Source organism: Montipora foliosa, chromosome 6 (assembly GCF_036669935.1).
Source record: "Montipora foliosa isolate CH-2021 chromosome 6, ASM3666993v2, whole genome shotgun sequence".
Taxonomy (NCBI): domain Eukaryota; kingdom Metazoa; phylum Cnidaria; class Anthozoa; order Scleractinia; family Acroporidae; genus Montipora; species Montipora foliosa.
Genome location: NC_090874.1, coordinates 44,644,948 through 44,668,682, shown reverse-complemented (window position 1 = coordinate 44,668,682; position 23,735 = coordinate 44,644,948). Strand labels below are relative to the sequence as shown.

The following is a 23,735-nucleotide window of genomic DNA, read 5'->3' as shown; positions in this document are numbered from 1 at the left end:
GCTGAGTCTGTTTGTAGTGATAAATCCAAATGCTGTGTTTATTTTGGCGCAGTCCCCTTCAAGTTCTACAATTTGAGCAAGTAGCACATTTTGATGAAGAGGCGTTTCCATTTCCATTTTATTTATTTTCAGCGCTACATAATCCTGAAGTTCGAACTTCTTCTTTTCCTCCTTCCCATTCTGGTGCGTGATAACTGCAAAAGGCAGAATGCTCGCTGCCTACAAATAGCGCTGATAAGCAGTAGTTAAAGATAAGCACCCATCTCAAATAGTGGTGATAAACAGTATTTAAGTTTCAGGACCCATTTGTTAGCGGTTAGCTTTCAATAACTGTGATTTAGGGTTAGTCTGCAGTCCGCGGTCTGCAGTTCGCAAATGTCAGACACCGCTCTTCTTCAATGTCTGGCTCATCCACTTTTTCAAGTGACCATTCTCCTGCTCTGTATTTGATGTAGCTGTGACTTGTCCACTCATTTGTGGCTTTTGTGATTCCTTTTCTCTGAGAGATTCCGAAAACCACCTCATACCGCATTTGGCAATTGTTCTGTGAATGGTTATGTTTTTTTACAAGCGGATTCTCCAAAATGATGACACCAGTGGTTAGGAAACGAGTTCTTTTCTTTGATTAAACTGCAAAGGTTATCATTTGTTGTTCTATTTGCCCGTGCTACCATTTTTTTTTTCACGGTGGGAACGATGTGTTTTGCAATATTTGACTATTTTTCCTTCAGAATCAAGAGCCCACCTGTTGCAAACAGTTTTTGCTTTTGTTGCACTGGAGACTCAGTGCGTTTTCATTCTTTTTCATTTACGCATGTGCGAAATGGTGGTTGTCGTGGAGGCTTGGAAATGGCTTAAACTCATTGGTAGAAAAGAACATGTAGGCGATTTTAGTCGCTGGTGCGATGGCTTAGCGGTAAACGCAGAGGCAAAATAATTAACAATTATTCCATAAGCGCGCGTTGGATATGAGATGGTAAATAGCCAACGAGGCGCGTAGCGCCGAGTTGGCTATAAGCAGTCTCATATCCAACAAGCGCGAATGGAATAATTGTTTTATTAAATTCCTTAAACTCCAAAAATTTGGAATTACGAAATACGAGCGGAAAAAGCGAGCAAATCCGAGCGAAATCGCAAAAAACTTGATGAGAACTGATGCGATGTTGTGTAATACCTTGTTGTCAGACAGACGCAGGCTCATCACAAAACATTTCTTGCCTTTTCGCGTACTTCTAAACGTCGGAATTGATCCAAACTTTCCGCAAAAAAAGTTTTTTTTCTCCTTTTTGGCTTTATTCAAAGAGAAATTTGGCATTCCGACGAAAACACTTTTATTTTAGCAACGCTTAACGCAATCATTTACCATATAAGGTCAAACCAAGGTATATGAGCTGATAACCGAGATTGAGTGAACCAATCAGAGCACGCGAAATGCATTATCCGAGGTTGAGAATTTAATAATTTCCGATATCCAATGGTCCGAGAGTTCGAATCCCTGGAGCAGCCTGGAATGTTGTGGAAGCTCAAGGTAGCACAGTCCGGTAGCAGTTTAAGTAAGGACAGTAAGGGGGAAGAAAAGGGAGAGACGATAAGTGGAAGAAGAACGGAAGGCAAAAAAAATCCAAGCCCCATTTTTTTAAATTACATCCCCCAAAAAAGGAAACCTAGGTTGAAATTAAATTAACCTGAATTTTAATTCAAACTGTAACAAATGCAAACTTTTGGAGGGCAAGCAAAGAGTATTATGGTATTTTGAAAGTGGTCTATTGTGCACAATGTATCGTGTAGAGAGAGAACAAAGAAATAAATTAAAGAATACCTTAATTGAAAAAGTGTAACTAATGGCATATCATTCTTCAATCACTACTTGAAGCTATTTACTTCTTTCATTCATCTGGAGTACATTACATTAAAAAAGTCATGTGATTCTGCAAGTGATAGCGTAAGGCATTCTACGAACCAGCAGCACCATTTTCATCAAGTCTACCAAAAACTAACGATGTCGCCAAAGATGTGGCCAAATCTACAATGAAACTATAAATTTACTATTCCACACAGAAAAGTTAAGAAAAAAGTCCAATGTTCGATTGAGACCACGTTTTCATTTTCAAAATTTAGTAGCCAGGCAAAGCTAACGACCAGGCCGCAGTTTTTCAAAAAGTGGATATCGCTATCCACCGGATAAATCACTATCCATTGGATAGCGCAGTTGGTTTCGCTATAACGTATCCACTGGATAGCGCCATCCATCGTTTGAACAACTGGGGCCAGGCTTTTAGCTAAAATAAGCGACAAAACTAGTTGAGACACTGACCTGGGAAGACAACAATTAGGAAAAAAACCACCTTAACGTTACATTTTCCATTTGCACTCCCCCTCTTCTCCCGCCTCCCCCCTTTAATGTTAGGAAGAGTTGGCGATAAGAAAACAACATTGTTTGGGGCGGGGGGAGGGCGGAGGGGGTTAGATGGAAAGACTTTGGGGGGAGGGATTTGTCAGAGATCCCTTAAAGGGAAAGTGTCTCAACCCTTTTGGCGCTTATTGTACTTTCCAGATCCTACACTACCAACTGGAAGAAAGACATATTTGCATCTGTTTTCGAGTTCTAGTTGCTGCTGTTCGAGTGGGACGTAAAGTGGTTGAAGTAACCTCTATATTTTCCTTGAACCGTTCTTCTTCGTGCGTCGTTTCAATTTCCTGACTACTTCAGCATTCTAATGGGTAGAGTAGATTTAAAGGGCTTTTGAATACTTTCTTGGTTGGAAGAAGAACTTTGGCAGCCCGGGATTTTCCGTCACTGCTTGACATTAGTCCAGTAATTTTTCGCATTTTCCAGACACATGGCAAATCTTCCTTTAAAAGCACTACTCTGACCAATCTAGCCTCTTTAGCTGCTTGGACTCTAGGACCCTTTAAGTGAGTTTGGCCTCTTTCTCTGAGGTTTAGCAAGTAAAACTCTTTCCAGACTTGCCAAAGTGAATTCAGGTGTTGCTGACCTTTACCCCAGATTTCTAGTAGTTTGTCTGTTGAGCTTTTGCGTCCATACTGGATCTTGCAGGTTACTGATCTCAATTACTGGAACCCCGGACTTGGGATTAAGATTTAAAAAGTGGGCTGGGGTGAGTGAAAACCCAGAATCAAAGTCTTCACGTAGAAAAGTGGACGAGAATTAATAACGGCCTCGACCTCTGTTAAAAAGGTTTCAAGTTTCTTTTCAGTCAGGCAAATCTTGCCAATTGATTTCTTCAGAGCTCCCTTTACGGTGCCAAGTAGTCTCTCAGTTCCACTAAAGTTCCATTCAGTTCCTTGGTTGGCAGTGTAACTTTGTACTTCGTGGTTTTACTGATTGTTTTCTTCCAGGCTTTATCAATATATAGCAGTTTTGGCGAATTAACAAGAATAATCCGTAAAGGTTTTCCTCTTTTTCAATAACTCGTCTAAGTGCAAGCATAAGCGGCTCAGCATTAATGTCCTTATCAGTTCCAAATGGATGGCTCGTACTGTGGCACAGGTGAAAAGAAATGCCCAAACCTTTTTCTTTAAACGTTTACCTTGAATGTGCAGGGGGCAAAAAAAATCTAATCCAGTATAGGTGAAGGGAGCGGATTTTGCTACTTTCTTTTTGGGCCACGGAGACACTGATCACGAGGGGTCCGCCTTGAAATCGTTACAGATACCTCAGCCATGAATTGCTTTCTTTACCACAGGTCTTCCCTGAGGAATCCAATATTCATTTCTCAGTTGACCTAACTTGTGAGAAACGTAAACACCAGAATGAAAAAGTTTCTGATGGTAAAATAGAAGCATAAGCTTTGGTTGAGGCATGACAAAGGCACAGCGACTAACAACTGGAGTTACCAATGAATCTAGGAATGTTTACCAAGGAGATACATTCATTTTCTTTCTGAATTTTCATCCATTGGGGAAGCATCTCTTTTTCCAGTTTCTCTTCTCATTCTTTCTCTGAGGCCCATAATTCTTGAAGAAAGAGTTTTCCTTGAAGAGTTGCAGGAGTAAAGACTCCCAATGGGTCGAAAACTGCAGGAATGGTTTTAGCACCTCTATTTTCGACGAACATTCTGTTGGTTCAGGACCTTTGGCAAGCAGTTGATCTTTAACAGTGTTCCAGAGTATTCCAAGGACCTTGGTTAGAGTTCCCTTTACTGTCCTGCTCTGGAATTGACATCAGAAATTCCTTTGATTTCGACCCCCATTCTCGTAGATTCATGCGCCGTAAACCTTCAAAGCTAGGCGTGGCCTCGATGAAGGAGTACTCCTGACGGAGATTTACCGGAAGATATAAATTGCTATCTGGATAAACGATGCTAAAGAACTCTTATCGGAACTGTACCGGAGTGAACGTAACTGACTATGATTGTAATGGCTCTGAAAGAGACTACATCGTGAAAAAAGTGCTGTTTATTCTTGTCATCTTGGAGCAAAATAAAAATAACCCTGATGACATTCAAACAAAGGCACAAACCGAGAATACGTTGTTAAACTCAACTGTCAGTCCATCGAGCTAGGACACCCAACTTGACTAGGTTGACATAAGGGTTACATAGAAATGGCTCAGTGGTCCCAAGGCAAGATGACTGCCAAGGGCTGTCGACGTGCGGATTTGTTTCTTGTCGCAGTTGCAGAGATAGGAAAATAAAAAAAGTCTGTAAATAGCAGTAGACTACGTAACATCACCACCAAAAGTAAACAAAATTGAATTACACACCATAACATTATCATCAGTATCTAGATTGAACTAAATTGCTTCCTACAGCAATGCAGTTTAAATACCTTGGGCTGAAAGGTTACTTGTGCTTTGATAATAAGTCAGGGGCAATTTTGCTCGCTATCTGTTAAGAGAATAAATAATTCACTCTTGTGAGATGCAATGTGCTCTGGAATCTCTACTTTAGCAACAATAGTACTACCACAAGCAACTCATTGTTAATTTTCGCTTGTAAACTTAAAGACGAAATTGTCAATATGCCCAGGTTATCGATTTCTGAATTCAATATTTGTGTTAACAGAAGTTGTGCTTCAAGAGATTATTAGTGAATTGAAAAGGTACTTGAAGAGAAAGGAGAGCGTCTGTGTGGGGTTACGTCTTGAAAAATTCCCAACGTCTTACATTGTTAATGAGGATGTGGCTGATTGTTAAGGAATTTGCTTCCTTGTATTTCGTTTGCAATTCTGACCTCAGTGAAACAAAAGAAAAACGCTTGATTCATAACACAGTTTTAGGAACTCCTTACAACCAAGACAGGAAAAAGATATGCGGTTCTTCGTTCTTAAGTTTGCTTTATGCTGGGCTGGTGTGGCAGCCGCATTCGTTTACCAAACAGAGAACCACTCAAGGCCTAAACAAGAATGGCCTCTTGAGATTCAACAAGCACAAAATCGAATGCGTCGAGGCACCCTGGAATCTAAAAAAAGTGGCTATGGAGATGAGCTTGAGGAAGCACAAGAAAATGCCCTGAAGGAAAGAACTGAAGTCCCAAGTAAGCAAAATCTGAATCAGCGGACCAAAATCGTAGAAAAGTTCAACAATAGGAGACGATGCCTTCTTGGGTCCCTGGATGATTGCTACCCGGAGCTTTTCGATGCATCATTTGATTGCTCGAGTCCATGGGGATGGAGACCGGGCCCACTGTATCCAGAGTATGGACCAGATTTCCATCGTGGTTGGATGGGGCACGGGCATCCATTTGGATTTAACCATAACGGATTTGGGTGCCCATATAGAGGTCCAGGATGCTGTTGTGGATGTAACAATCCTGGAGGAAATTGTACGTAATATCCGTATAGTCAGTCATAGCTTCTTGCCTCATACTCGTAGAGACTGCAAGACGATGAAACACTGAGAGTCGAAACGTTTGAAAAGTATCCCCTTATGATGAAACGGTGATCTGGTGATTAGTTCAAATATCGACCTTATGTTAGTAAAATGAAGATTTTTTTGAAAGTCTTAATTCACCTTTGGTACTGAACATAATGACACAGGATGGTTTTGCTAATTTGCTTAGCACTGTTAACTTTAGCTTTGGGCGACTCTTAAAGAGTGCGTGGGATTGTCAGTTAGGTCTGGGAAAAGTTGGTAGGGAGAAATTAGTGACAGATTAGCTTAAATGCCTTTTAAGCTAAGGTGTGCATATTAAATTAAACTTAATTATTATTTATTTTCTATTTACCAGTAGGCTGTGGGAGTTGCAATGGAAACCATTGGCTTCCTTTCAACGATGTTGTTGGCAGTACACCAAAAGCGTCCAACGATATAAGTCCAGCTAAACCTCAATCTTTTTTTGGAAAACCTAGTGGTCCTAAAGCTCCACTCAGAATAAATTCAGGAAAAACGAAAGCTGCTAGACGGGGATCCAAGCGTTTCGACGTTACGCATAACGCCGGTGATTCTGCTGGTGTGGCTTGGCCCTCGACTTCTGGGTATCCTTGTGACGCAAGCTATGGCAACTGGCCATGCCAAACACCGGTTCAGGAAAATTCAATTGGTGACCGAGTTGTAGGAACTTTGTTTTTATGGAAACCAAATGGGAATCCTTCGCCGAACAAACATAAAAGTAAGAAAGCAAAAAGCTATTGATTTGGTATCAAGTGGCCAAATGCCTTCATGGCTAAATGGACAGCACTTATAAAATATCCTATGTTGAAGTAGATTATTTTTTTGTGAATGAGAAAAATCTATAGCATGCAACCAAGAATCTCTATTTTTGCTTTGCCGTGTGTGGTTACGAATTGACTTTCTTTACATCTCTGTTACCTCAATTGGTAATTCTTAATACGACTAAGAAAACGTTCCAATAGTGGCTTCTCTATGAAGTCTACTCGTAATCCTTTGACTAATGAAATATTTAACTAGTATGACGTATTTTCGTAAATAACATTAGCTTAAACGTTAATCAAGTACTGAAATATTCGAAAAAACGTGGAAAATAACAATGTTCTTAAAGATGTATCAACCAATGCAACGTTAAGAGCAAAAAGAAAGTAAACTAAACCCAGTGGTTTTGTGGTCATTGTGTGCCTTCTACACTTGCGTAGAGACTGATCAGAAATTAGCATAGGGGAGGGGATATTTTCAAACTGCTACTTTAATTCTTACGATAACTTAAAACAATTGGCGATTTGCTTAAGGAAATTTAATCCAGCGGAAACATGAATACTGAACGGAGTAGCGAGAACATGATGCTGTTGAGTTGAGTTGGTACGTTCACAGGCGCCCCAAGCTCAGTGTGAACATGGCCGGCAAAAATATAAGGATGGAAGTTTGTCAACAGGAGGGAGGCGTGACTGTGATTGGACGACACGACTGAGTCAATGCAGTCATGTCTGGACCCAGGGGAATAAAGAAATTTGTGGTTGACAAAACTACGGTCTGCCACCCCTGTTAGGCTCAGTTCGTTATCAACGGTGGAGGTCGTGACCACTTTGGTGTGGAAGCGTACCTTTCGAAAGCTGTTTTCTCAGGACTGTTATTGCGTTGATGGTGTGTTGAGATGAAAGTTCAGTCTTTGTCAATTGATTGTGATGTGGAATTGTGAGCGTGGGAACATTTCATCCAGGAATATTTAACTCAAATTAGTGGCACCTGAGAATTTAGTCTCCAGCCTTAGGATTTTATTATACCGTTGACAACCACGAAGTTGAAAAATGGCTGAATTCGCGTCGGATCTGGAAAGTAACCACACAGGAAGGAAGCTACCCACGATGGCAATAAGGTTAGGCTTTTTAATTGAGATTTTTTTCATATAATTATCTTCTTTATCGGGGTTCCCATACAAATCCTTATATTTTTGTCGGCCGTGCTCACACTGAGCTTGGGGCGCCTGCGGTACATTTATATTTTGCATGGCTTGCTTCGATTTTGTGTATGGTATGTTTACGTGTATGTTTGCTTGTTGTAAGTAATATACAATGATATTAAAACATTTCTGAATAATGATATTTTTCAATGGGGGCTCGGGGATATTCGGAAAAAGCCCGAGTTCTCGGCCTTCGCAGGAGTCGAACCAACGACCCTTGCTTCAGATTACTAGTTCAATGCTCTACCGCTGAGAGACTCGTGGGAGCTCGGCCATTAATTAAACTAGGTTCTCTGGCCCTTTTTCAAAAGTCTCGACACTTTTCTGGTGTCACAATTTCCTCTTCATCTGGAGAAGGGAGAGGTTTACAGCTCATCAATTTTCACAATCATTTCGTTGTTGCTATCTTGAAAACATACTAAAAGACCAGCTTTTTAAAACAAGCGGATGGCAGTTTAACAAATGGCTTTATGGGCCCGAAAAGTTATCGGGACTTTCGGGAAATCTGTCCCAGGTGACAATTGTCCCGCCATACTGCTAGGACCGAAACTGCCGAAATGGTGCTTTCCCTAATGAAACGGATAACTGAGATAGAAATTGTTAACTCACGTAGATGAAATGAAGAGATAGTATTTTTTTATTGGTGACTCGGGAAAACTCGGAAAAAATCCTAGTTCTTTGCAGAAGCCGACCCCAAGACCTTCCGATTACTAGTAAAAAACATGTTTGTATGATAACTTTTTTTGCTTCCCCTCTCCTCTTTTAATTCCTCAAAAAGTCCATCACATAGACCCGACATAGCACTTAAAAAATCATATTTTTCAGTTTTTTTTTTTCTGTTTGATGTCAAAAGTGTCATCTTTCAAACCTTCTTTTATTCTAAATCTCGCAATTTTGAGAGTCGTGGATCAGTTAAATAACCACGTAGTGGACTGAAATTTGTAGATTACACAGAATCCTGTCAAAATACAACTATTCACATCACAAGTGCTACTCAAAGATACCAATTGGAGGCTCAACAATGGGATAATTGTCCAAAGAAAAACTTTTCAATTCGTCTCATTAACACCTGTGAGTCTCTTCAAGCGTGCAAAAGTTCCATGGAAACAGCAAGTGTTCAATACCTGATCTGTCTTAACTGTGTGAGTGTTCATCTCTTTGAACAGGGAGTACGTGAAACGAATTCAGTTCACCTATGGAGAGAAATGGTCACAAATGAAAGAAAAAAACCTGTTTCTCCTACTGTAACGGGTGTTTGGCCCCTACTTCAGCGTGCAAAAATGTATGGGAGTTTATCTGAAATACAACACTTAAATGATCTCATAATTCCTACTTTTCATGGCACGAACAATCATTTTACCAGAATCATCAGCAAACAATGAATCTCCTCGGGTTTTTCTTATCAACAATTTCCCTTACTTCCTTGCTCCCTAACACGAGCTCCTACCCAGAAAAGATGGATGAAGACAAGGAACTCAAGGAGCTAGGTGACAACATAAAGTTCTATCACCGAAATCTTGCCTCGAAATTCACGAACTTTGCGTGTCGACGAAGAGAAGGAAGAACGAAATTCACTACAAATACTGGACCCTTCCAGTTTCGTTCGTCGACATCAAAACGTTTCTATCCTCATATGCCAATTAGAAATGAATATTTCTTCCAAAGTTCGCCGTATGATAACAGATGGTTGCCGATAGTTCATGATCCATTGTGGTCGGAGTATGGTTGGGCAGATGGATTCTATTTTTCTGCCAATGGAGCCTACAATAGACATAGATTGGGCCACGGAGGCTGGCTTCAAAACCTTCCCCATTTTGGATACAGCCAGGGTACCTGTAGACAATGGTGCTGTAAGTAGAATGAAACGCCCTCACCTTCTGGTCTTCAAGGAACAGCAAACCCAAGCAAAAGGGATAAACAAATTCAGATTAAACAAAGCAGTACACAAATTCTGACAAAATTACGGAGGCTTTTACTACGCAAATATTATTGACGTCTACTGCTTTAAGGACATGACACCAGTACCTCATGGTATACTGACGTAAACCGCAAACAAGTTATTGGTCGCCACTGACTATACACCTCCATAGTTTACTTCCTTTGGATATAGCAACCACCCTCTACTACCCAAACTACTACGTACATAGCTACGTATTTAACACTCATTCAAAGTATCTGGCCGGGAACTTAAGGGGTGACCTGCCATGCACTGGCTAAAGACGATAAGGTATCATGATGAAATAAGCTCGTATCATGAATAAATTACAATTCCGAGTAAAGGACCTCATCATTAGCAAAAACCTCAGTTTTAAAATTAAGGTTAAATACAAGGTCATACCTATAAAGTAGGAATAAATGGGGACCTAAGACAGAACCCTGGGAGACGCCAGAGCTGACTTTGCACGAAAGACATAATGAGTTCGATTCAGCGGGAAGTTCTCAACCCAAAGAAGACAGCAAAATAGTTGAACTTCATTGAGAGGCGTTGGTGAGGCACTGAGTCAATCACGAGGATATCTGTCCTAATTCGTTTATCCAAGGAAGACAACCAGTCATTAAGGACAGAAATAAGTTGGGTTTCCGTTGGTATAGGCCTTTCCGTGTTGATGAGGGATTAAAATATTTTGAGATTCAAGGTGGCTGCAAAAGATATGCTCCGTTATTTTACATGTCAAGGAAATTGGCCTGCAGTTTTTTGCCGAGGAGTTTGGGCATCACCACCATCTGAGTAATTAAATGACTTACTCAAAAGTTGTCGAAAGGTTTGAGTTATATTAAAGCCATATAATCCAACTAGAATTAGAAGAAAGGGTTAAACTAAAACTAACAGAAAAACCGGTCTTGAAACTGAGTACTCTTGTATGATACTCCAAAAACTGTTAGAAAAAAACTCCCTTCAATCCTTCCTTCGTCAGTTCGTATTTTGTCCTCTGACCTGACGGAATAAAAACATTAACACTAAACAGACCATAATTTAATTCAAGAGTACCTTTCATTAACTCTCCTTCCTTAAAATAACTGTTTGTACGGGTTATTATTTCACTAATCAGGTTAAGTTCTAGTATCAAACGAGAGGCGTAGAAAGCAAACGGCTGCTGCAAGAAGACTATTAAAAAAAACAATTCCCAAATTTCTTTTGCTAATCTATCAGATAACTTTGAGGAAGAAACTCGTTTCAATGCAAATTTGTAATTCCAATCAACCGGCCATTTTGGCATTTACTGGCGATGTCATCTGTCGTCAAAAATTAGGTAAGGCAAAACAGAACATGGTTCTAATAAATTCTAGGTTAAACCAAATGAGCTATTTTTCGCTGTGCCGCTAAATTATTTTTTTCGAAATCGCTTTTTGCTTCTTACAAGTACTGTATGTAGCACCAGAAAATATTTCGCACATTGACCTGTCGCTTTGTTAGGGGACCACTAAGTGGTCCTTTTTAATCGGGCCATTCTATTTGAGAACTGGTTAAGTTATGGAAGTGAAAAGGTAAAACCAAAAGAGCACTGTAATCAAGAAAGCATTTTCTTTCCAATTAACAAAAGTGGCATGTCATGTGAAATAGGGGCACTAAGGCTGGTGGAGGAGCTGTAGCGCCACTAGATCAAGACGACAAGTCACTGGTGGAAATTGCTAAGAGTGTATATAGAAGGCTTTGCATGGTAAATACCCAAACGTTTGACTAATCCGCGGCAAACACAAAACCTTTATCCAAACCGACTTAAAATTCTAATGGGACAATTTGCTTTACCTGTCAAGTCCTCCACAACTGCTTAAGTGTATATCTTACAGTGCATACTAGCGTCACATGATACGGATTAGGGTAAAATCAACTTAAGCAATTCCGTAAGTGTTTAAACTTTGTCTATCATAACGTCCTTTTAGAAGAGTTGCATGCTCTGGGAGTCCGTGAAGTCATCATTGGATGCATTGGGTCCTATTCTTCAGAGGTTAGGGTAGAATCAACTTGTCTCCAGCAGTTACTCCCAGAGGAGTTATCTATTGTAACGGAGAACACAAAAAAGAACGTCTTAGCCCAAAAGGAATTAATTAAAATAATTGGGAACACGGCGTTCTCGGGAAGGCCTGCCAACAATATTAGTGTTCTCTAATGGGAAATCGGAAGTATCTAAAATTTTGTACTTTCAATCTTTTTGAATATCTGTTCAAGGTAAATAACAATATCTATTTTAGACTGAAAAGACCGATCAGCAAAGTCAAAAGATTTGCTGGTATAAACCGGTGATTAGTAAAAATAGTAATATTATAAAGAGGTAAAAAAAAAAGATGAAAAAGTATTAAGATATATATCAAATACAAGGTGTTACAAATGAACCCACTGGGAACTCGGAAAAAACCGAGCCCCCACATGGGATTCGAACCCACGACCCTCCGTGATCTAGTACGGATGCTTTAACCACTGAGCTACTGGAGACTCTATGGTGAGCAAGGGTGAAATGTGGGTATTTGACTCGAGCTGCATCATGCAGCCACAGAGTCAAACATCGACTGACATCATGGCTCATAACTGCCTCGCGCAGTCACACTGAGAGCATCATTGAAATACAGTTGCCTGTATCCCCGTGAACGATGCGGCCAACCAACCACCAAAGTGAGCGAATGTGAGACAATGGTTAACATATATCAAATACAAGGTGTTACAAATGAACCCACTGGGAACTCGGAAAAATCCGAGTCTCACATTCGCTCACTTTAGTGGTTGGTTGGCGGCATCGTTCACGGGGATTCAGGCAACTGTATTTCAATGATGCTCTCAGTGTGACTGCGTGAGGCAGTTATGAGCCATGCTGTCAGTCGATATTTGACTAGCGATATTTGACTAACTATATATTTGACTATATTTGATATTTGACTATTTGACTAGCTGCGTGATGCAGCTCGAGTCAAATACCCACATTTCACCCTTGCTCACCATAGAGTCTCCAGTAGCTCAGTGGTTAGAGCATCCGTACTAGATCACGGAGGGTCGTGGGTTCGAATCCCATCTGGGGCTCGGATTTTTACGAGTTCCCAGTGGGTTCATTTGTAACACCTTGTATTTGATATATGTTAACCATTGTCTAGTATTAAGATATGTAAAAAAAATATACAGAGGATCACTTCTCGAATCGAGATATTAAGACTGACGGACACTACAGATATGCAAATTTACATCGAGAATTGAAAAATAATGGAATAATTTTTACTTAAAAGCCCTTATAGTAGGGGTATTGCGAATGTTTCTTGGTAGAAAATTCCATTTACGGTCGGCCGCACTCTTAAAACTACAGTGGCCATAGTTGACTTGGCTGTCATACCGTCAATTAGCGAGCTATCTCTGGAATTACGATCATGTAGCTCAGAGAGTTTGACTAAGCATCCTTTCAGTTGGCGTGGGCAGTCTATGTTGTTGATGATTTTGTACAGAAGTTGTAATCTCATGAACCCTTTTCTGCTGCTTAAAGATAGCAGCGTTAGTTTCGATCGTATGAATTGTGTACAATTCTTGCGATTTGCCCTAAGGATAATACGCATAGCTTGGTAAATTTTGAAGACGTATACACTGAGGCTCATTGTGTTTAGCTGCGGCACACTGACGAGGATCAACAACAGCTGTCTGCGTCTGTTTTCTAGTTTGATCATGCTTGGTTTGGCCGAACGTAGTTCCATTTTGAAGTGAATACCTTCGTGAAAGTTGTCTGACCTGTCCGAACAGTGGTGTGTTTATGCTTATCACTGTTTGTGTTGATCCGACGTAAGGCATAGATCGTTGCACGTCTTTTCAGTCTTTAGTGTTAAATGTGTATTAAGTAAAGTATTGTTGTTGCTGCCATCTTATTTGCTGTGCTTGTTACTGAACAACCTAGCCAATAATTGAAATACAAGGGTCAAATATGTACATGGGCTCGATTTCCAGCCATTTTTGGACCGCGGTCAACATCATCCTCCCGACGAACGGCTGGGTCACTGGTCCGCGTCGTTTGTCCATGACGTAGTACCCGTCGCAATTGTATCTTTTATTCAGCCAATTGTATTTTGCACTTGGCAGGCAGGCGACTTTCTGATTGGTGAAAAATACAATTTGCTGGACCAGTCATCCATCCGTGGTGTGTGCGAAGGAACGCGGGCACACCAAACGGCAGGTCAATCGAGCCTAATATGTAGATGACGAAGTTATTGTAGTAATAATTCCGAGGTCTTCTAGTAGCATTCTACCTATTTCTTCGAATGTCACCTGCTACTTTGCTATTACAATAAGGTAAGGGTAAAGCTTATCTCAGGGTAAACGCAGATGTTTATCTTTAATCGAGGAGCAGCATTTCGGGAACTCCTTGTGCGTTAATTGTCTGTATTTCGAGACACGAATGGTGTTGGGATAGCTTCGTGACATTTAAATACGAACTGTAATTTATTTATCGCATTCATGCCTTTGACGTTTATATTCATATGTATAATTATTACTAGTTCCTCGTGGAATATAGTCTAGTGCTACGAGAGGATTGAATAAGCATAATAAATAATAACATAAATACTTCCCCTTCTTTATTTTAAATAAAGTGCTCATTCATACATTAAAACTGATATGATCAGAAAGACAACAAAGCTCTACGCTCTCTTTTAGGAAAACTGAAGGTCTCGTAACGTGTTCACCAAAATGAAGGTAATTACCGTTAATTCGATTAAATCGATAAAGCAGAGTCGAAGGCAACTATTAAATGTTTGTCCATTCCTTTTCAATAAAGCAAACAGAAAATAAAGAAGAACAGCAATTACCGTTTGACAGTAGGACTGCTGGTACCTGAAAATTATTTGGTATGAAACAAGAAATCACCCAATGACATTTGCGATATTGTGATATCTCTAACCTGTTTTTTGAAGCGTTGACAAAAAGGAGGCGTCAAATATTGAATGAAGCTGTGATGTAAGATTTGTAATGTATATGGGGGTGTCGCCAAATTTTCAACAAACATTTCGTATAGAGAAAATGTCTCGAATGGAGAATTCTCAATGAATTTCTGTTCACAAAGAACATGGAATTCATATAGATGGAAATGAAATCTGCTTCCTTCTTGCATGTGGTGTATTGTGTAGTGTTACTCCATGCTGCCTTTCTAGTACTGTCGGAAGGAATTCTACAGGAAAAGGAGAAGCACTCATGTAGGATATACCAGGTAGAAAAGAAACATGGTAATTTCAAAGGTAAAGGTGTACAGGTAAATGGGAAGGTCTCGGGCAAGTCGATCTCTGGAGGAAGCGTTTCGAGGTAAGAGTACCAGTCCGGTTATTTGTTCTTATTTACGTTCTTCGTACTGAGGAAGCGACGTTTAATGTATGATTTGTTCGATGGCGTTTAGCATAGTTTGATTGCGAATATAAAAAGATGAAGAACCATTCAAACATTCACAAGAAAAAGATTTGTTTTAACAAGAGAAGCCATTAGCTTCCTTGAATATACCTCTTAGTGAGGTATACTGATCGCTGACCAGTAAACAAAGATCCTGAGATCCCGTCTCAACACCAGAATCTAACCACACCTAAGTTGTACCAGCACAAGGAGCTGTGTAAGACAATTTCGCAAGAATCGACAATAAACCATGGTCCTCTCTGTCGTCAGAAGAAGACAAAATAGCAGGCTGCAAGTATGTGCAAACCAAGGGCCATCGTTGAAAAAAGCTGATCCTCTAGAGCAGTGGCAAACCTATGTATAACATCATCAAAGGTTTTGCGGATAATGATGTCTTAATGACCATCTTGCCACCTGTGTTTGTCAATAACTGAGCTACCACTCCCCAATATAGTTCCGTCCAGGATTTCTATCCCGTGCGATATTTGAATTTTTAATCACATAAATCATACTATTTCTCCCTGTTGCAGACCCGAGTGCACAACAGCTTTTAGTGTAGATCAAGTGAGACCAAAGATTAGATGTGGTACGTAGGCTACGATGTGGCGTGTCACCCTCAGAAATAAATAAGGAATGACCTTTTAATGCTCTCATACTTTAGAACGCTTCTTACAATAGTTTTTCAATTAAAAAATGGTCGTATTAGCTCTCTCTCAACAAAAGCTTCTTTTTCTTTACAGGTTGCCATTATTGTCATCACTTTCAGCCATGTGTGGGTGGTTGCATGCCGCCGTGTTGTGACTGTCACAAAGAGCCTCATTGTGATGAAGGTTTGTCAACCGAAGTCCGCATGCGCACGAAATTATTAGACACGGTGACTTCGATATAACTCTACGAGTCTTTCCAAGATAAAATATTTGCATGTGGTAAAACATCGATTCCCTACGAGATAAAGGGGTTTAACATGGCATGATAGAGGGGTTTAACATGATTGTGCGGATGAAAGGTGGTCACGTTTTAGAAATGGACTTGTAGTGGATAGCAATACTGGAGAAAAAAAGAGCGAAGACCTTTCCATTTTTCGAATCTTTTAAGTACCATTACCACAAAAGAAGAAAGAAAGATGTTAACGATGTTAATTGCAGTGTGTCCTTTTCGTCTCTTCACGAGGGGTGGCCGTACCATGATTTACAAGTACTCATAGGATTTTGGCCTCCAGTCAATTGAAGTTTTTTCATACTCGAGTTACGCTTGCTTTGAATTGTTGTTCATTGCACTTCTGCTATGAAGGAACCCTAAGCAATTTGAATTTCTTGTAAGCCATTCGAGACAAACAGAAGACAGGCTAAGGCTCTAGCCAATCAGCCAGCTAAATCCAGTCTTCTCCTGTTCTAAATCTACTTTGAGCAAATTTCTGGTTTTGACCCATGAGTTCATTTCGTATCTTCTAGTTGGCGCGACAAAAAGAACCCTCTTGGGGAGTCGTAAGTTTACCTCCCAGCAAACATGGGCCACCCATTTGAAATGCAAGTCTTTATACCATCTCAGATCGGAAGTTACTGTAGTGTTTTTGAGACTTGTCAATCATTTATGTAAATGACCCACGCGTTCTAGGAGCTAGGGCTTTTTGTATTTTGTAGTCGTCATGTCTGTTTAGTAAATACTGTTGTGTTCGGACAAGTGGTTTCAAGTGTTTATTTGACCGTAAACATCACAGTTACGAATGTCAGAATGCTTCATTCTTTGGCCCATTATTTTGCCACATATCTTCCTTTTTTTAGGTTGCTGGTGTCCAATACCCGGCAAAGAAGAAAAACCGGAGGAGAAGCCACAAGCGGAGCCATGTTGCTGCCCAATGGGTTGCCCCTGTTGCCATCACGTTCATCATCATCACTATCACTGTTGCTGTCCGTGTTGCCATTGTTGTCACTGTTGCTGTCCTTGTTGCTGTCATTGCTGTCACTACAAGAGATCTCCTTGTCTGCTGTCATCAATCTTGTCTGCCGGGCCATTCCATCCAAGCTTGAGCCCTATCGAGGCTGTTTTTCATAGCCCTTTCAGTTGCAGCTTTCAGGAATGCCTCCCCCTTTTTCATGGACCATTAAGAGTTTACTAATAGAGACATCATCTAAAATGAGTTGGCCTTTGAGACTATGGAGAGCTTTAAAGAAACCAAAGGGTCCTTTCAGTGTTTTACGAATAAATGATTTTAATAATGTGTGTTCTTCCCACATCAATTGGCTGCTTGTTGCATTGTACAGCTTAGGTTGATAACTTGCACCGAACAAGGCAGTTTTCACTCACAACGGACCAATGTATTTTGAAGTTTGGTTGTTAAAGCAATGAATTTTCCAGCCTAAGGCCCTTCATCTTCGCTTCTCGCTACTTAGATATCATTACAAATGAGGACTCGCATCGCAATTCATATTCCCAAACGTCGAATATATCATGATATCAGTAACGAGAAACTACAGAGTACTGCAGTTTCAATCATTATTACGTTCCAATCAACACGATTGCACGAATATTGATGAAACCAACTTGCTCTTTTGCGAGGTCTTAAGTTACATGGTGTGCAACAAAACGTTAAGTAACGGGTACAAGTGATGCCATGTTGCTTAAGACAGATTTCGGAAACGATCATTTGGTTTCGGTTGTGTTTGGGACATATTATTTTAGTAATTAAATGATCATTGATTACTCTAGTAAAATGGTAATTAGGGTGACGTGGATTGCAGTCAGAAAGAAAATCTTGATGAACCTCAGCGTTAAGGCAACTAAGAAATCTTTCTGCTTCAAGCAGCAGTGCTCGTAGCACGTAGCACGTAACAAGTTGCACGTAAAACGTAACACGTAGTCTGTAGTTAGTATTTTCGCGCCATCAGCCCTGTACACGACCCAGTGCTCTAGACTTCGCGAACACGCGTCAAAAGGTAGTCCGTAGTCCGCAGTCCGTAGTCGGTGTGTTTTTCAGTCCCTGTTCAGCGACAGCAAGGACCTTAAGATCTACTACAGCGACGTCAACGAAAACATCACCTAAAAATATAACTTTGGACTGTCTTAAGTCTTCAGCAATTATTCCAACTTGTTGTCGTCGTACGATGTGGAGAAAAAATAAAGAATGAAAGGTTCACGTTTGTAAGGAAAAGTTCGTTTAATATGACAAGGAAGAAGGGTGGATGGGCTTATCCGAAAATTTTTAGACACCCGAAGGAGGGCTCTGATTGTTGGGCTAGGAGGGGGGCCTCCGAAAATTTGTATACTTTAAACCAACACATGACAAGTACCTCAAGGAACACCAACTTCCATCTGCTGGCAAGAAACCAGAAAAATTGAAGAGGATTACAGAGATTTCTATCTCAGAAATGACAAGGAGGCCACCTCAGGAGACAAGCCAGCTGACCCTGAGAGTGATTCTGTTTGGGAATCTGGATCTCAAGTCTGTCATAGTATAAACCAATGAAGACAATAACGGTAAGTATATTTAATACAGTCTAGCGATCTTTTTTCAGGGGAGCAAAGGAATTGAAGGAGGAGGGGGAACTTTGAAATTAGCCTGCGTAGCAAGCGTTCCTTTTCGCCAAAAAGAGCTTCGAAACGATTTTCCACAAATTGGCCGCGCGGAAGTTGGGGCAAGAGACTGAGGGAACGCTTGGAAGAAGACCCCCTATTTTTGAAAAACTCGTTCGCCCACGAACGGGGGCTTCTGATTGGTGCGGCACAGTCACAATGATTGACAGGTGACAAATCCTGGAGCAAAATATTTCTCCTAAGTTCTAGCGTGACAAAGGCAATGGTGGAAGATGTGGAAGGTTTTGAATCGTGTGTCGAAGCTGAGCGAATCGGGTCTCGGGTTTTACATTGAAAAGGAAAAAACTGTCAATGCGCCATCTCTTTAACTGTATAGATGTAATGGTCGTTTTGTCAACAGGATTCGGAAAAAGCTTAATTTTTCAGATGTTTGTCATGATGTGCGGAGTGCGAAATAAAAGAACTTAAAACGAAGAACCGGCTTCTCGAGTATCATCGTGATTTCTCCATTTCAAAGCATAATACGCGATCAAGTAAGTGGTTAAGGTAAATTCTATGGACATGACAGCCTGTGATTTACATGAAAATCTGGATTGCTTGGACAATATCCATCAAGGGAAATTCAATATTATTTACGTGTCAGCTGAAGCCGCTATGGCGTTTCCGTAATTCATATTAAAAGCAAAAGATTCGATAACAAAATAGGGGGTCTTCTTGCAAGCGTTCCCTCAGTTTCTTGCCTCAACTTTCGCTCGGCCAGTTTGCAGAAAATCGTTTCAAAGCTCTTCTGTCAAACAGGAACGCTTGCTACGCAGGCTACTTTGAAAAATTTTCGACTACCAAGGGATGGGGGGAAGTCTCCTAAAAAATTAAACCGCTAGCTTGGGGGGCTGCTAAAATTTCAAGCTTCGAGTTTCAATATCTTTATCCCCCCCTTGTCATATTAAACGAACTTTCCCTAAGCTCACATTGTCGTCAAAACTTACAATTTGGTGATTTCGCGTCGTTGTTATGCAGAGTACCGAAAAAAATATGTGCTAAAATACTCTCTGCAAGTGGAGCACGATTATTTTTACCTCTTTAACCAATGATATCTGTGTTTAGTACAGTTGTTACTGGCGTCGTCGTTGTCTTTTCTTAACTTCGGTTCACGTTTTGCTTGGAAACGTCGCGAACACAGGGAATCCACCATCTCAGGAGCCCATTACCCGGAGCTTCCATCTGTATTGTATCCTTGAGTCAACCCTGTCCCGTATCTTTCTATTTTTAGAACTACTACATTTTGAAGTATGTGACGTATGTGACTGAGAACATACGTGAAGTGGTTCACATGCGTCACATACGTATGTGACGTAATAAATGGCCGACCATAGGACTGTTATGATCAGCTATTCTGAAAACACCCAGTAAAGCTCCCCTGCGAGGTGCTTCTAAAAATAGAAAGATACGAGACAGGATTGACTCAGAGGGTGAATATCGAAGATGGAGGCTCCGAGTAATGGGCTCCTGACCGTCTGTATTGCTTCTATCTTTTAAGTGCCCTTGTGACCAAAAAATCAATTCTTAGTTTTCTTTGGATTTCAGAACTATGTTAACTAAACACCAAGCGACCAAAGTTTTAATCCTTGATTTAAAAAAGACTCCTGTTTATTTTAACTGAAATTTTCCGTCATTACTAACTTCAAGATCTTGAGAGAGCTGGATCGAGGAGAAAATGACGTCAAAAGCTCACTAGTTTAAGAATGCAATGTGTGTGTACGTCGCAAAATTAGACATTTTAACTCGTGTTTTGCATCTATAATAAGCTGCATTCACGCCCTGAAATCCCTGGATCCAACCTTCTGAAGTCCAATCGGTCAGTTTTGAACGTCAGTATTGGCGGACCGTGAATTTCAAAACTTAAACTCAAAGTAAACGGCCTTTGGATAAAAATCAAAGCTCAAAACTTTGCCAGTCAGGTGATAAGCAAACACAATTTCAAAATCTGAATCTAAAAAAAAAAAAAAAGAAATGATATTTTTGATAACGGGGGCACTTTAATTAAGTTAATCACATATTGACGATATAACGTATTTATGTTAATTTGTTTTTTTTATTTTCACCCTGAATGAGTACGAAACTGGGCACTTGAAGAATGGACTGCAAAGTTATAATCAAATCGATTAAGAGAAGTTAACATAAAACGGGAGTGTCTGCTCATCATTTTAACGTAAGTGATTAATTTTCAGAATTGAACTCTCGTAAAACTTTGAGATGTAATAAAAATAGAACGGTAAACTATTTTTCGTTAATATCGATCCTGTGTATCATGCTAACCCTGAGGAAAGCAAACTAATAAGCAAATATCTTGAGTAACTTGTAACGCAAAAGATAGTGTCCGGTCCGAATTTGTTTGCGCCATCTGTAATATTGAAATTTATGCGCGGCGACTTATCATCTGACCTTTACGTTGGAGGGTTAAGAGCCCACTGCAATAATTCATCAGGTATCTTTGTTGTAAACCAATGGAAACGTGATTTACACGAGCGCTCAAGAACTGAAGCAATTTACCAGTAACAAAGTGACATTTGCCGCTCCGGTCCATCAGCCCACTATCGCCTGCTCGTGATGTCATAATTCCTTATCTGCCCATATCCCTTATCAGTTCAGTCGTAGCACGTTCGTCCCTGACTTTTTGGTCGTAGTCATCTTGTTTTTCCTTTCACCATGCGCGTAAAAGTGATAACACTTTTTTGCATTTCAGCCGGTATTTTGGCATTGACGAGCGGAAAATACATAAAGAAGGCGAATGGTAAGAAATGTGACGTTATGCCATGGGACTGTATTTTAGACTTGTGGCTGACAAAAACAATTTTCAACCAAGAGAAAACGTCGTCAATAAGGAATGCAAAATGATAGAATTATTGAAAGAAAGATCAGGATCATGAACAGCGCGGTTTGGCAATGAGTGAAGAAACGAAAACAAGTAACCTGGTTTGCTAAGGTCAACAGCTGTCTTAGTGGCTCTGACGAAGAGCTATCGCTCGCAAATCTTTCTTACGTTCTTAAAGTTACCTTTATCAATTCGTTGGATTCTTTATAAACTAAGCACTTCATTTGCCCTATTGCACTGTCAAGTTCAAAAATAGTTAACTGTTAAATTTACAAGCTGATGAAAGTATCAACAGGAGTTGGTCCTCGACATATTACAATCGAAACATTTCGCAAATTGTTTCACTGCTGTTGGTTCCTCACTGTGTTTGCAGATCAGTTGAAGGATACAGATTTAAAGGGAGAGGTAGACAAGGAACAAAGCAATAAGTTGATTCAGCAGGAGTCAGAATCACTCGGCACCAAACAAGAATCCGAAGAGGGTTAGTATTGGTAGAATATTCACGCTTTACTCGTTAGGTAATAGTGTCATTTCAACAAGACCAAAAAATATGTTGACACACACGTACATTGTACTTACCGTTTTTCCAAGAAGAGAGCACAGGGTGAGCTTTAGTAAATTTCGTTACGTCTTTCGTTCGTCTGCCTTTTCAGCGCCATCTTGAACTACGTCATAAGTGCATTGATACGATCGCGCACCCCATGATTTTTTATTCCTATAAGATTGTTTCTAGCAACTGTCGAATGCATTTCAATAATCCGAGATTGCTTCTAGTTATTCTAAAGTAAACCTTACATGTTTTGCTGATTTTTAATGAAAGAAAAAGAACGAATCTTAAGGCAGCACGACATCTAATTCAAGCATCAAGGTTATCACGGAGGTTTTCAAACGCTTAAAACGTTCTATCGTTTATTAATAAAGTATCTCTCTCTTTAGAACGAAAGAAAAAAGACCCTTGCGTGTGCAGTGGGATAGACCAGGAAGAGAGCAAAAAGGCCGTCAAGAAAACATGTCAAAGCTCTTGTAAAGAAAATAAAAAATGCCGTAAGACAGGAAAAAGGAGCGACTGCAAGAGTCTACGAAACAGGCGCCAATGCAAATCTGAAGATAATTCAAGAAAACAAAGAAGGGAGATTCCGAACTCCGATAGCCAGAAGAAATGCAATTGCAAGTGCACAGACGGTCTAGGCAAAGGCGATGCCAGACAAGTAATTCCTAAGCCAGGACAACGAGGTGCTGGTTCTGTAAATCCCATTTCCGCAGTAGTGGCTCAACACGGCATCTCTAAAAAGGTCAATTCCAGCAAGAAATGCTGTTGTGACTGCTGCGACTGCTGCCATGACTGCTGTGACTGTTGCCACGACTGCTGCTGCCATGATTGCTGCCATGATTGTTGCCATGATTGCTGCCACTGCTGTGAGCCATGTTGCTGTTGTTGCCACTGCTGTGAGCCATGCTGTTGTTGCTGCCACTGCTGTGAGCCATGTTGTCACTGCTGTCACTGCTGCCACCACTGTTGCCCGTGCTGCTGCGGCTGCTGCGGCTGCGGCTGCTGCAAGAAGTCCAAATCACTGCTAAACAATCAGGCTTTAGCGACCGCCGCAGCGCTTGCTGCGAACCGCCCAGTGCACCACTGAAATACAGCATTTCTCTAACCCGCAAATGATTAAATTTTCTCCCAAGATTTCTGAACCTCGCAAAAGGCCTCTTTCCTCGTTATGTCCTTTTGGGAATTACGGACGAGCTAAAGCGTTGATATCGCTTCCACAAAATAGCATTGTGAAAATTATTTAGATAACGTTTGTCCAAACTATGCTTGATGCTGAACATTGAAAAGACTTCTGGAACCCATTGGCTCAAGTTTCTTGGGAGAAAACATAACAGCTTTCAGTAAACTGCGACGGTCGTGGACTCGCAAAAAGGGTTGATATTGTTGCTGTTTTTCATCTCACTTTTAAGATTTAAATTCAAAGACAATTCCGTTCAGTATAGAGATAGAACATATTTCTCTTACGTCCAATACGAGTTACTAGAAAACTTGTTAGTTAACGAAAAGACAACTCAGCAAAGTTTCACAATATTGAGATAATTATAATGCTTCTCTCATGTACATTGACAGATTTTCACTGCTGTGTACTAGGAGTGTGATGATACTGAAATAAAAAGAGAATAAAGC

At 40.4% G+C, this 23,735-nt stretch overlaps 3 protein-coding genes across 4 annotated transcripts; all 3 read left to right on the top strand.

Annotated features, from left to right (window-relative positions):
• The first annotated feature begins 5,173 nt into the window (after positions 1-5,173).
• LOC138007464 (uncharacterized) lies at positions 5,174-8,069 on the top strand. 2 transcript variants are annotated; one of them, XM_068854398.1, is made up of 2 exons: positions 5,174-5,786; positions 6,195-8,069. In XM_068854398.1, exons 1-2 carry the CDS (start codon positions 5,273-5,275, stop codon positions 6,593-6,595), a joined length of 915 nt encoding a protein of 304 aa, XP_068710499.1. In that variant the 5' UTR covers positions 5,174-5,272; the 3' UTR covers positions 6,596-8,069. The 2 variants fall into 2 exon arrangements, with proteins under 2 accessions (XP_068710499.1, XP_068710498.1); XM_068854397.1 differs by having other exon boundaries at positions 5,178-5,786; positions 6,192-8,066.
• A 6,520-nt stretch (positions 8,070-14,589) lies between these two features.
• LOC138007465 (uncharacterized) lies at positions 14,590-18,287 on the top strand. The gene is made up of 4 exons (XM_068854399.1): positions 14,590-15,075; positions 15,687-15,742; positions 15,897-15,986; positions 16,938-18,287. The coding sequence occupies exons 1-4, from the start codon at positions 14,858-14,860 to the stop codon at positions 17,270-17,272; spliced, it is 699 nt and encodes a 232-aa protein (XP_068710500.1). The 5' UTR covers positions 14,590-14,857; the 3' UTR covers positions 17,273-18,287.
• Positions 18,288-21,274: 2,987 nt separating this feature from the next.
• LOC138009116 (uncharacterized) lies at positions 21,275-23,735 on the top strand. Its single transcript, XM_068856417.1, has 3 exons — positions 21,275-21,478; positions 21,933-22,040; positions 22,496-23,735. Exons 1-3 carry the CDS (start codon positions 21,394-21,396, stop codon positions 23,194-23,196), a joined length of 894 nt encoding a protein of 297 aa, XP_068712518.1. The 5' UTR covers positions 21,275-21,393; the 3' UTR covers positions 23,197-23,735.